We start from the raw sequence: 14023 nt of genomic DNA, 5'->3' as shown, positions 1-14023 counted from the left end.
GGGGGTCTCCAGTCTGAGAGATGGAAGGGGGGTCTCCAGTCTGATAGATGGAAGGGGGTGGTCTCCAGTCTGAGGGATGGATGGGGGGGGTCTCCAGTCTGATAGATGGAAGGGGGTGGTCTCCGGTCTGAGAGATGGAAGGGGGTGGTCTCCGGTCTGAGAGATGGAAGGGGGGGGACCTCCTGTCTGAGAGATGCAAGCAGTGGGGTCTCCAGTCTGATAGATGAAAGGGGGGGGGGGTCTCCAGTCTGATAGATGGAAGGGGGGGGACCTCCTGTCTGAGAGATGCAAGCGGTGGGGTCTCCAGTCTGATAGATGAAAGGGGGGGGGGATCTCCAGTCTGATAGATGGAAGGGGGGTCTCCAGTCTGAGGGATGGAAGGGGGGGGGTCTCCAGTCTGAGAGATGGAAGGGGGGTCTCCAGTCTGATAGATGGAAGGGGGGGGTCTCCAGTCTGAGGGATGGATGGGGGGGGGGTCTCCAGTCTGAGAGATGGAAGGGGGGAAAATCCAGTCTGAGAGATGGAAGGGGGGGTCTCCAGTCTGAGAGATGGAGGGGGGGGGTCTCCAGGCTGATACATGGAAGGGGGTGACTCCAGTCTGATAGATGGAAGGGGGTTCTCCGGACTAAGAGATGGTAGTGGGGGTGGGGTTTCCAGTCTGATAGATGGAAGGGGGGGGGGGTGTCCGGTCTGAGAGATGAAAGGGGGGGTGTCCGGTCCGAGAGATGGAAGGGGGGTCTCCGGACTGAGAGATGGTAGTGGGGGTGGGGTTTCCAGTCTGATAGATGGAAGGGGGGGGATCTCCTGTCTGAGAGATGCAAGCGGTGGGGTCTCCAGTCTGATGGATGGAAGGGGGGTCTCCAGTCTGAGGGATGGAAGGGGGGGGGTCTCCAGTCTGATAGATGAAAGGGGGGGGTCTCCAGTCTGAGGGATGGAAGGGGGGAGTCTCCAGTCTGAGAGATGGAAGGGGGGTCTCCTGTCTGAGAGATGGAAGGGGGAGGGTCTCCAGTCTGATAGATGAAAGGGGGGGGTCTCCAGTCTGAGGGATGGAAGGGGGGAGTCTCCAGTCTGAGAGATGGAAGGGGGGTCTCCTGTCTGAGAGATGGAAGGGGGGAGTCTCCAGTCTGAGAGATGGAAGGGGGGGGGTCTCCAGTCTGAGAGATGGAGGGGGGGGGGCTTCCAGTCTGTGAGATGGAAGGGGGGGGGTCTCCAGTCTGAGAGATGGAAAGGGGGATCTCCAGTCTGAGAGATGGAAGGGGGGTCTCCAGTCTGAGAGATGGAAGGGGGGGGGTCTCCGGTCTGAAAGATGGAAGGGGGGGGGTCTCCAGTCTGAGAGATGGAAGGGGGGGGTCTCCAGTCTGAGAGATGGAAGGGGGGATCTCCAATCTGAGAGATGGAAGGGGGGATCTCCGGTCTGAGAGATGGAAGGGGGGTCTCCGGACTGAGAGATGGTAGTGGGGGTGGGGTTTCCAGTCTGATAGATGGAAGGGGGGGGGGAATCTCCTGTCTGAGAGATGCAAGCGGTGGGGTCTCCAGTCTGATAGATGGAAGGGGGGTCTCCAGTCTGAGGGATGGAAGGGGGGGGTCTCCAGTCTGAGAGATGGAAGGGGGGTCTCCAGTCTGATAGATGGAAGGGGGTGGTCTCCAGTCTGAGGGATGGATGGGGGGGGTCTCCAGTCTGATAGATGGAAGGGGGTGGTCTCCGGTCTGAGAGATGGAAGGGGGTGGTCTCCGGTCTGAGAGATGGAAGGGGGGGGACCTCCTGTCTGAGAGATGCAAGCAGTGGGGTCTCCAGTCTGATAGATGAAAGGGGGGGGGGGTCTCCAGTCTGATAGATGGAAGGGGGGGGACCTCCTGTCTGAGAGATGCAAGCGGTGGGGTCTCCAGTCTGATAGATGAAAGGGGGGGGGATCTCCAGTCTGATAGATGGAAGGGGGGTCTCCAGTCTGAGGGATGGAAGGGGGGGGGGTCTCCAGTCTGAGAGATGGAAGGGGGGTCTCCAGTCTGATAGATGGAAGGGGGGGGTCTCCAGTCTGAGGGATGGATGGGGTGGGGGTCTCCAGTCTGAGAGATGGAAGGGGGGAAAATCCAGTCTGAGAGATGGAAGGGGGGGTCTCCAGTCTGAGAGATGGAGGGGGGGGGTCTCCAGGCTGATACATGGAAGGGGGTGACTCCAGTCTGATAGATGGAAGGGGGTTCTCCGGACTAAGAGATGGTAGTGGGGGTGGGGTTTCCAGTCTGATAGATGGAAGGGGGGGGGGGTGTCCGGTCTGAGAGATGAAAGGGGGGGTGTCCGGTCCGAGAGATGGAAGGGGGGTCTCCGGACTGAGAGATGGTAGTGGGGGTGGGGTTTCCAGTCTGATAGATGGAAGGGGGGGGATCTCCTGTCTGAGAGATGCAAGCGGTGGGGTCTCCAGTCTGATGGATGGAAGGGGGGTCTCCAGTCTGAGGGATGGAAGGGGGGGGGTCTCCAGTCTGATAGATGAAAGGGGGGGGTCTCCAGTCTGAGGGATGGAAGGGGGGAGTCTCCAGTCTGAGAGATGGAAGGGGGGTCTCCTGTCTGAGAGATGGAAGGGGGAGGGTCTCCAGTCTGATAGATGAAAGGGGGGGGTCTCCAGTCTGAGGGATGGAAGGGGGGAGTCTCCAGTCTGAGAGATGGAAGGGGGGTCTCCTGTCTGAGAGATGGAAGGGGGGAGTCTCCAGTCTGAGTGATGGAAGGGGGGGGGGTCTCCAGTCTGAGAGATGGAGGGAGGGTCTCCAGTCTGATAGATGGAAGGGGGGAAAATCCAGTCTGAGAGATGGAAGGGGGGGTCTCCAGTCTGAGAGATGGAAGGGGGGGGGGGTCTCCAGGCTGATACATGGAAGGGGGTGACTCCAGTCTGATAGATGGAAGGGGAGGGTCTCCAGTCGGATAGATGGAAGGGGGGTCTCCGGACTGAGAGATGGTAGTGGGGGTGGGGTTTCCAGTCTGATAGATGGAAGGGGGGGGATCTCCTGTCTGAGAGATGCAAGCGGTGGGGTCTCCAGTCTGATGGATGGAAGGGGGGGACCTCCTGTCTGAGAGATGCAAGCGGTGGGGTCTCCAGTCTGATAGATGAAAGGGGGGGGGTCTCCAGTCTGAGGGATGGAAGGGGGAGGGTCTCCAGTCTGATAGATGAAAGGGGGGGGGTCTCCAGTCTGAGGGATGGAAGGGGGGAGTCTCCAGTCTGAGAGATGGAAGGGGGGTCTCCAGTCTGAGGGATGGAAGGGGGTGGGTCTCCAGTCTGATAGATGAAAGGGGGGGGTCTCCAGTCTGAGAGATGGAAGGGGGTCTCCTGTCTGAGAGATGGGAGTCTCCAGTCTGAGAGATGGAAGGGGGGTCACCAGTCTGAGGGATGGAAGGGGGGGGGTCTCCAGTCTGAGGGATGGAAGGGGGGAGTCTCCAGTCTGAGGGATGGAAGGGGGGGGTCTCCAGTCTGAGGGATGGAAGGGGGGGTCTCCGGTCAGAGAGATGGAAGGGGGTCTCCAGTCTGATAGATGGAGGGAGGGGTCTCCATCCTGATAGATGGAAGCGGGGGGGTCTCCAGTCTGATAGATGGAAGGGGGGGTCTCCAGTCTGATAGATGGAAGGGGGGTCTCCAGTCTGATACATGGAAGGGGGGGTCTCCAGTCTGATAGATGGAAGGGGGGGGGGGTCTCCAGTCTGATAGATGGAAGGGGGGAGTCTCCAGTCTGAGGGATGGAAGGGGGGGGGGGTCTCCAGTCTGAGGGATGGAAGGGGGGGTCTCCGGTCAGAGAGATGGAAGGGGGTCTCCAGTCTGATAGATGGAGGGAGGGGTCTCCATCCTGATAGATGGAAGCGGGGGGGTCTCCAGTCTGATAGATGGAAGGGGGGGGTCTCCAGTCTGAGGGATGGAAGGGGGGAGTCTCCAGTCTGAGAGATGGAAGGGGGGTCTCCTGTCTGAGAGATGGAAGGGGGGAGTCTCCAGTCTGAGAGATGGAAGGGGGGTCTCCAGTCTGAGGGATGGAAGGGGGGGGGGGGTCTCCAGTCTGAGGGATGGAAGGGGGGAGTCTCCAGTCTGAGGGATGGAAGGGGGGGGGGTCTCCAGTCTGAGGGATGGAAGGGGGGGTCTCCGGTCAGAGAGATGGAAGGGGGTCTCCAGTCTGATAGATGGAGGGAGGGGTCTCCATCCTGATAGATGGAAGCGGGGGGGTCTCCAGTCTGATAGATGGAAGGGGGGGTCTCCAGTCTGATAGATGGAAGGGGGGGTCTCCAGTCTGATAGATGGAAGGGGGGGTCTCCAGTCTGATAGATGGAAGGGGGGGGGTCTCCAGTCTGATAGATGGAAGGGGGGAGTCTCCAGTCTGAGGGATGGAAGGGGGGGGGTCTCCAGTCTGAGGGATGGAAGGGGGGGTCTCCGGTCAGAGAGATGGAAGGGGGTCTCCAGTCTGATAGATGGAGGGAGGGGTCTCCATCCTGATAGATGGAAGCGGGGGGGTCTCCAGTCTGATAGATGGAAGGGGGGGTCTCCAGTCTGAGGGATGGAAGGGGGGGGGTCTCCAGTCTGATAGATGGAAGGGGGAGGGTCTCCAGTCTGATAGATGGAAGGGGGGGTCTCCAGTCTGAGGGATGGAAGGGGGGGGGTCTCCAGTCTGATAGATGGAAGGGGGAGGGTCTCCAGTCTGAGAGATGGAAGGGGGGGGGGTCTCCAGTCTGAGAGATGGAAGGGGGGGGGGTCTCCATTCTGAGAGATGGAGGGAGGGTCTCCAGTCTGATAGATGGAAGGGGGGAAAATCCAGTCTGAGAGATGGAAGGGGGGGTCTCCAGTCTGAGAGATGGAAGGGGGGGGGGTCTCCAGGCTGATACATGGAAGGGGGTGACTCCAGTCTGATAGATGGAAGGGGAGGGTCTCCAGTCGGATAGATGGAAGGGGGGTCTCCGGACTGAGAGATGGTAGTGGGGGTGGGGTTTCCAGTCTGATAGATGGAAGGGGGGGGGGATCTCCTGTCTGAGAGATGCAAGCGGTGGGGTCTCCAGTCTGATGGATGGAAGGGGGGGACCTCCTGTCTGAGAGATGCAAGCGGTGGGGTCTCCAGTCTGATAGATGAAAGGGGGGGGTCTCCAGTCTGAGGGATGGAAGGGGGAGGGTCTCCAGTCTGATAGATGAAAGGGGGGGGGGTCTCCAGTCTGAGGGATGGAAGGGGGGAGTCTCCAGTCTGAGAGATGGAAGGGGGGTCTCCAGTCTGAGGGATGGAAGGGGGAGGGTCTCCAGTCTGATAGATGAAAGGGGGTGGTCTCCAGTCTGAGGGATGGAAGGGGGGAGTCTCCAGTCTGAGAGATGGAAGGGGGGTCTCCTGTCTGAGAGATGGAAGGGGGGAGTCTCCAGTCTGAGAGATGGAAGGGGGGTCTCCAGTCTGAGGGATGGAAGGGGGGGGTCTCCAGTCTGAGGGATGGAAGGGGGGAGTCTCCAGTCTGAGGGATGGAAGGGGGGGGGTCTCCAGTCTGAGGGATGGAAGGGGGGGTCTCCGGTCAGAGAGATGGAAGGGGGTCTCCAGTCTGATAGATGGAGGGAGGGGTCTCCATCCTGATAGATGGAAGCGGGGGGGTCTCCAGTCTGATAGATGGAAGGGGGGGTCTCCAGTCTGATAGATGGAAGGGGGGGTCTCCAGTCTGATACATGGAAGGGGGGGGGTCTCCAGTCTGATAGATGGAAGGGGGGGGGGTCTCCAGTCTGATAGATGGAAGGGGGGATCTCCAGTATGAGAGATGGAAGGGGGGGTGTCTCCAGTCTGATAGATGGAAGGGGGGGTCTCCGGTCTGAGATGGAAGGGGGGGGGGTCTCCAGTCTGAGAGATGGAATGGAGGGTCTCCAGTCTGCGAGATGGAAGGGGGGGTCTCCAGTCTGAGAGATAGAAGGGGGGGGGGGGTCTCCAGTCTGATAGATGGAAGGGGGGGGTCTCCAGTCTGATAGATGGAAGGGGGGGGTCTCCAGTCTGATAGATGGAAGGGGGGGGTCTCCAGTCTGAGAGATGGAAGGGGGGGGGGAGTCTCCAGTCTGAGGGATGGAATGGGGTGTCTCCAGTCTGATAGATGGGAGGGGGGGTCTCCAGTCTGTGAGATGGGGGGGTCTCCAGTCTGCGAGATGGAAGGGGGGGGGGGTCTCCAGTCTGAGAGATAGAATGGGGTGGTCTCCCGTCTGATAGATGGAAGGGGGCGTCTCCCGTCTGAGAGATGGAAGTGGGGGGTCTCCAGTTTGAGAGATGGATTGGGGGGACTCCAGTCCGATAGATGGAAGGGGGCGGGAGTCTCCTGTCTGATAGTTGGAAGGTGGTCGTCTCCCGTCTGATAGATGTAAGGGGGGGCGTCTCCAGTCTGATAGATGGAATGGGGTGTGTCCTGTCTGATAGATGGAAAGGCGGGTGTCCAGTCTGAGAGACGGAAGGGGGGGAATCCAGTCTGATAGATGGAAGGGGGGGCGTCTCCAGTCTGATAGACAGAAGGGGGGGTGTCTCCAGTCTGATAGATGGAAGGGGGAGTCTCCAGTCTGATAGATGGAAGGGGGGGGGGGTGTCTATAGTCTGATAGATGGAAAGGCGGGTGTCCAGTCTGAAAGACGGAAGGGGGGGTCTCCAGTCTGTGAGATGGAAGGGCGGGGTCTCCAAAGTCTGCAATATTGTCAACGTAGAATACTGGGATAAAGGACAATGGAAAAATGGCAAATTAGGGAAGAAACATTGATGAGAGAAGTGTTCAGACTACAATGCATAGCTGGCAGGATCATGGATATTGCAAACGTTTCTAGAGTTTTACAGGGCACTTTAGTAAAACTTTTAAAAAATTCCGGATGCACGGCAACAAAAGCTATGAACATCTGTTACTGTGCAGCCGTGCACCTGTACAGCTGAGTGTATTGTACCTGTGCATACTGACTAAATGTACAGAGGGATAAGCAGAGCAGCCAGTGGTGAGAGTAAAAGCAACAGGCTTTCACTCGAAAGAGGCTTCGGTCCGGAAGAGGGGTCGCCTCTGTGTAAAGCATTTGTTAAGGTTTCCTTTTTACCTTGTTGGCCTCTCTTACTGTTCTATTTAAATGATTGTGGTGTGCTCTTCGTGCCGGATGTTGGAGAACTGGGAGACTACATCTCCGTGAAGCGCATCGGACTGCAGCTCCTCGAAGACCGTGTTAGGGATCTGGAGCAGGAAATAGATTAACTTCAGCTTGTATGGGAGAGCAAGGATATAATTGATCAAAGTTACAGGGAAGTAGTAACCCTGAAAGTTGCAGGTGGCGAGTAACTGGGTGAATGTCAGTAGAAATGGAAATAGGCAGTTAGAGCAGAGCACCCCTGTGGCCATTCCCCTCAAAAATAAATATCCTGCTTTGCATACTTATGTGGGGGAATATCCCGGGAGAACGCCACGGCGGCCAGGTTACAGGCACTGGGCATGGGTCCATGGTGCAGAAAGAAAAGAGACAGAAGAAGGAAGTGGTCGTGATAGAGGACTCGATAGTGAAGGGGACTGAAATACAATGATTTTATACATTTTTTTTTATCCTTTGTTTTTGAAATATACATGTTCCTCTCATGTTGACTCTCTCTCTCATTTTAAACAACCTTTGGATACTTTGTGGTAACTGTCCATTTTTAACTTTATACATAATTTGTATTATTTTAAAATCTACAAAATCTCTGAAGTTTAAAGTGTTTAATTGAATAAATAATGGATTGGTTGGCCAAGAACACTCAAGGTCATGAGTTTATGAGTGCCTACATCAAACGACATGGCACATAATGATGAATGAAATCCTCTTCATTCTAAATTGCAGCAAGTCCAGGCCCAGAGCCATCAAACACTCCTCTTACATTAACCCTTTCAATCCCAGGATCATTATGTTAAACATCATTTGGATCCTGTTCAATGCTAGCACATCCTTTCTCAGATATCGGGCCCAAACCCCAAACGGCTGATCAAATCCGGCGATACATTCAATTTCTCATTTCTGGTTTTAGCCCTCGCTCCAGCCATTATTAAAAACATAGGGATTTTGCCAGGTCTGAAAACATATCCGGCTCCTCAGCCACCCACACACGTTTATAGGGACGGGCAGCTCCAGTGGCAAAGGACTGAAGGCAGTGGCCATACCAGTTAAGATGGTGCAACCAAACATGGTTCCTTCCTGGTAGTCAATAAAACATTCAAATAAAAACATCACTAAATGTACCCTGTCTGAGGTAAATTGTGTTAAATTATCACCGCAAACAGTGGCAAGGCTAGTTCCAGGTATGAGCCATGATGGTGTGGTGCCGAATCGTTGTAGATGCAGTTCCAATGCCCAAACAGCTAGCCCGGGAGTGAGGTTGGATCACTCTGGACCTGCCGAAAGGAGAGTCAGGGTCTGGGTAGAGAAGTTACAGAGCTCTTTCAAATGGCCCACGAGTGAGGTTGGGCGCCAAGCTGATCTGAGAGCAGTTTGGGGCTGGGTGGTGAAACCTGGGCCTTGACCAAGGCTGGGTGGCTTGGTCTAGGCCCGCACCCCTTCACAGTAGCTAGGTCCTGGTTCAAGGTACAATTGGCTTTTCAGACAATTTCAACTCCACCCAGCTGGTAGGTGAGAACCGAGTTTGCTTGCTCTCCATGATGTTCACTCCCCTCTCCAGGGTGCTGAAGCCTTTTGCTGTTCCATTGTTTGGTCAATTTAAACAGTAGCCGAGATAGACTGAAAAGACAGGGTGCCGGCAGGGATGGGAGCCAATTTAACTCATTCTCCATGATGGTCATCTCCATGGTACTGAGGCTACGAAGATTGCCCCGACTGCCATGCTCTGTGCCTGCTAATATGATGAACTGGTAGTAAGGCTTTGGGCCTACTCCTGAGATCAGATCTGACTCAACTTTTGGTGCTGACTGCTGTTGTTTGCATGGTTATTTATTTATTTTTTCTCCTGCATTTCAGGTGTTGGTCTTTTATTTTTATTCTTTTTTACCATTAAACTCCCCCCCCCCCCCCCGGTTTCTTGCTTTGTGGCTACCTGTGAACAAGCAAATCTCAAGATTGTGTAATTTATACATTCTTTGATAATAAATCTTGAAAACCCATAATCCCCAGTTCCTGAGTAGACATTCCAGTTGGGTCCTGGCAGAACGCGCATGTGCAGTCACCTGAGTCAGGACAGCAGGGAAGGAATGAAAATTCCCCATGCTTTCGTGCTGGATAGGGGCTGCAACCATGGTGCCTCTGGAAATTACTTCAATGCTCCCTTACCAGGAGACTGCACCCAAGACCCGACCATTCTTCTTCTTCTTGCAGACCAACATAAGATCACAAAAGAGAAGTAGCCCATTTGGCCCATCAAGTCTGCTCCATCACTCCACCATGAGCTAAACTATTCTCCCATCTAGTTCCAATTTCCAGCTTTTTTCCCACATCCCTTGATACCCTGACTAATTAGATACCAGTCAATCTCCTCCTTAAAAACCCTCAATGATTTGGCTTCCACAGCTGTATGTGGCAACGAATTCCATAAATCCACAACCCTCTGGCTAAAAAACTTTCTTCTCATCTCTGTTTTAAATGGTTACCCTCTAATTCTAAGATTGTGACCTCTTGTCCTGGACTCACCCACCAAGGGAAACAGCCTTTCCACATCTACTCTGTCCAACCCTTTCAACATTCGAAATGTTTCTATGAGATCCCCTCTCATTCTTCTATAATGAATACAGTCCAAGAGCCGACAAACGCTCCTCATATGTTAGCCCCTGCATTCCAGGAATCATCCTCGTAAATCTTCTCTGAACTCACTCCAACATCAGCACATCCCTTCTAAGATTGGGGGCCCAAAACTGCACACAGTATTTATTCCAAATGGGGTCTTACCAGTGCCCCATAGAGCCTCATCAACACCTCCTTACTCTTATACACGATTCCTCTTGAAATGAATGCCAACACAGCATTCGCTTTCCTTACTGCTGATCCAACCTGGTGGCTAACCTTTAGGCTATCCTGCACGAGGGCCCCCAAGTCCCCTTGCACTTCCGATTTTTGAATTTTCTCCCCATCTGAAAAATAATCTGCCCGATTGTTTCTGCTTCCAAAATGTACAACCGCACATTTCTCAACATTGTATCTCATCTGCCATTTCTTTGCCCTCTGACCACGTCTCTCTGCAACCTTTCCGTTTCTTCAACACTTCCTGCTCCTCCACCTATCTTGGTGTCATCCGCAAACTTAGCCACAAAACCATTTACTCCATAATCTAAATCGTCGATATATAGTGTAAAAAGAAGAGGCCCCAACAACCGACACCTGCGGAACACCACTAGTAACCGGTGACCAACCAGAATAGGATCCCTTCGTTCCCACTCTTTGCTTTCTGCCCATCAGCCAATGCTCCACCCATTCCAATATCCTTCCTGTAATTCCATGGGCCCTCATCTTATTAAGCAGCCTCTTATGTGGCACCTTATCAAAGGCCTTTGGAAATTCCAAATACACAACATCCACAGCCTCTCCCTTGTCAATCTTCTTTGAGATTATCTCAAAAAATTCCAATAGGTTGGTGAGGCAGGATCTTCCCTTCATGAAACCATGCTGGTTTTTTTACACTAATAAAGTGCATTACCGCCACAAATTGAGTTGGAGTGTGGAGTGGAGAGACAGTAAGTATACCCACACAATTTCCCCTCCCAAAAAAAACCTCAAATATCAAAAAGATTAATGCTTTTCAGAAAGTTTTTGTGTTCTTGGTGTTGCATCAGGAGTAACAATTATTTCATTCTCCTTACCTTTGTGTACGAGGAATGACATTAAACAATTTTGAATCTTGAAATCGGTATCCATCAAGGAATCCATCCAGCCAGGCTCTCTTCTCACTGTTGCCAGTGGGAAGGAGGTACAGAAGCCTTGGGCCCCACACCACCTGGTTCAGGAAGAGTTAATCCCCTATAACCATCAGGCTCCTGAACCAGCTTCACTCACCTCAACACAGAATTGATTCCAGCTTGGCATTTAACACCATTATTCCCTCAAAACTAATCAGTAAACTCCAAGATCCCCCTTGTGTAAATGGATCCTGGATTTCAAAGGTTAAATTTAATGCCAGAGAAATGTGTATATTATACATCCTGAAATGCATTTTCGTCACTTGTAGACCCCAGTCAGTTCGGATTGGCAAAAACATCTCCTCCACAAACCCCATCCATCGGCACAGGAACACCACAGGGATGTGTGTTTAGCCCCCTGCTCTACTCACTTTACACCAATGGTTAAGCACAGCTCCAACCCCATGTACAGGTTTGCTGAAGACACCACTGTCATGAGCTGTTTCAAAGGTGGTGATGAATCAGCATACCAGAGGGAGACTGAAAACTTGGCTGAATGGTGTAATAACAACCACCTCTCACTCAATGTCAACAAGACCCGAGGATCTGATTGAAGACTTCAGGAGAGGGAAACTAAAGGTCCATTTGCCAGTAACCATAGGAGGATCAGAAATGGAGAGGGTCAATAACTTTAAGATCCTGTTAGTCCTGCTGCTCAGAACTATCCAGGGTATTAGATGTGGGTGTCATTCAAAGTCTCTTTCCAAAAGGACACTGGAAGCAGAGCAGTATTTTTTTAAGGCAGTGGTAGATTCTTGATAAGCGAGGGGGCAGTGGCGGAGAGTCACCAGAAAGTTACAATCAGACCTGTGGTCGATGTGGTACAACGGCAGAGTTGGAGCGGATGGGGTGCCAGCTGCCGCTCCTGCACAAGTGCCTGGAAGGGGAAGCTCAATGGAGAGGAGAGAAAAACAGGAGGACGTCTCAGTAAGCTGGAGAACTCCACCAAGGATGGTGCCAAGGCCGGCCGCAAAGATGGGCATGGGGTTGGCAATGCCATCCGGTAAAAACCCAGAGCTACAGAAACAGCAAACGCCTCATCCCTGGGAGAGGAAGGATCTTCGACAGGCTACGCCTGGGGACAATTTGAAAGGCTGGCCCATCAAGGAGGAGGTTCAGGAGCCTGAGGACACACACTCAGCATTTCTGGAACAACTTCTTCCCCTCTGTCCTCAGATTTCTGAATGGACATGAACACTGTTCTTTTCCTCTCCTTCTGCATTACTAATTTTTATTATACATTATACACTTACTGTAATTTATAGTTTGTATTATGTGTTGTAACACACTGCTGCTGCAAAACAACAAATTTTGCAAAGTATGCCAGTGACATTAAACCTGACTCTTAATGCAGGAAAGCTGCTCTCGGCAGCCGACGCCACAGTCGAGGTGACAGGCTCAGGAAGCAGAGGAGTTGGGAAGAGGCTGGTGTGGAGCAACTAGACTGAGGGGCCTCTCGATTTGTAAAAGACCCAAGACACAGGGTTTTAAACAAAACAGGTTTATTTGTTACAGACACAGAATGCTGAACTGCAGCCTGGTTATAGTAGTTACTGACTTGAGAAGAAACAGACCCGAGCTGTGGCCAGCGATCAGGCTTCAATCCTGAAAGCCCTGAGCAGCAGCAGTAAGAGCCGTCCTCTGCATGGACTAAGCAGCAGTAATGGTTCAATGATGAATGTACGCAGCACGCCTGATCGGTCTCCTCAGTGTGAGTTTGACGGCTCTTCGCTTGGCGGCAGAACTAAGTTAACATCGTCCCACACCGAGCAGGCGAACGAGCCCTCCGCGGTGTGAATCAGCCGGTGCGTCAGCAGCTGGGACGAGCGGGCGAACGCCTTCCCGCACAAGGAGCAGGCAAACGGCTTCGCCCCGGTGTGAATGCGCCGATGCTTCAGGAGCTGGGACGACTGAACAAACCCCCGTCCGCACTCGGCGCAGGTGAACGGCCTCTCGCCGGTGTGAATGCGCTGGTGTATCAGCAGGTTAGACGAGCGGGCGAATCGCTTCCCGCAAATGGAGCAGGGGAACGGCTTCTCCCCGGTGTGGACTTGCTGGTGGATCAGCAGCTCCGAGGAGCGGCTGTACCCCTTCCCGCACTCGGAGCAGGTGAACGGCCTCTCCCCGGTGTGGATTTGCTGGTGGATCAGCAGGCTGGACGACCGAGCGAATCTCTTCCCGCACTCAGGGCAGCTGAACGGCCGCTCCCCAGTGTGGACACGCTGGTGCGTCATCAGGCTGGACGATTGGGTAAATCTCTCACCACACTCAGTGCAGGCGAACGGCCTTTCACCGGTGTGAACCCGCTGGTGTCTCACCAGGTGGGAAGACTGCGTGAAGCCCCTCCCGCACTCAGTGCAGGTGAACAGCCTCTCCCCGGTGTGGAACTGCTGGTGCCGCATCAAGCTCGATGACCGGGTGAACTTCTTCCCACAGTCAGGGCAGGCGAACAGCCTCTCCCCAGTGTGCACTGTCTGGTGCGTCAGCAGGTGGGACGACCGTGCGAATCCCTTCCCGCATTCTGAGCAGGCAAACAGCTTCCCCCCGGCATGGCCTCGCTGGGGCATCATCTTACTTGGCGAGCCCCCTCCCGCTCTCAGTGAGGCTGGACGGTCTCTCGGCGGAGTGGACGACTGAGTGAATCCCCTTCCCACACCGGAGGCAGTTGGGTGTCCGATCTCCAGTGAGGACCTGCTGGTGTCTCCTCAGGGTTTGGCATCAATGGATTTCCAACAGGCGCACGAGACACTGACCTTCATTTCTGGCAAAAAGCAATGACACGAGATTCCAGATGGACAGGAAATCTTCACAACAATCCACACCAATGTCATGGAAATACTTGCTCCCCTTTCAAATTCGTGAAGAAAAGCCACATAGCTTCCCGCCAGGGTGGTTCATCAAAAAGGAACGTACATGTTTGTGTTTTCCATGGAGAGATGGTGGCGCTCCCTCCTCAGGCTGAGGTTCCTGCCACAGTCGGGGCACTTGAACGCTCTCACGGCCACAAGGACCACCCCGTGGATTGTGACCTTTTCTCAGAAATGAAACAGAAGAGCATCTTCCCTTCAGTATCAAAGGTCAACGACAGTCAGGTGGGGATGAACCCACAGTGCAGCTCCGACGTGATGTGTTCGAGAGCTGTCCATTCACAAATCCTCTGCG

At 53.6% G+C, this 14023-nt stretch overlaps 1 protein-coding gene across 1 annotated transcript in view; it reads right to left on the bottom strand.

The window, feature by feature from the left end:
- LOC132381664 (zinc finger protein 585A-like) overlaps nucleotides 1–13440 on the bottom strand; it is a 52001-nt gene extending 38561 nt beyond the window's left edge. Inside the window, exon 1 of the mRNA XM_059951268.1 lies at nucleotides 12686–13440. Within this exon, the coding sequence (XP_059807251.1) occupies nucleotides 12686–13431 (746 nt within the window). The 5' untranslated portion in view covers nucleotides 13432–13440. The remainder of the gene's footprint in view (nucleotides 1–12685) is intronic.
- Between the last annotated feature and the right edge of the window lie 583 nt (nucleotides 13441–14023).

The sequence above is a fragment of the Hypanus sabinus genome, chromosome 26 (genome assembly GCF_030144855.1).
Source record: "Hypanus sabinus isolate sHypSab1 chromosome 26, sHypSab1.hap1, whole genome shotgun sequence".
NCBI classification, from domain to species: Eukaryota; Metazoa; Chordata; class Chondrichthyes; order Myliobatiformes; family Dasyatidae; genus Hypanus; species Hypanus sabinus.
This window is presented reverse-complemented; position numbering and strand designations above follow the sequence as displayed.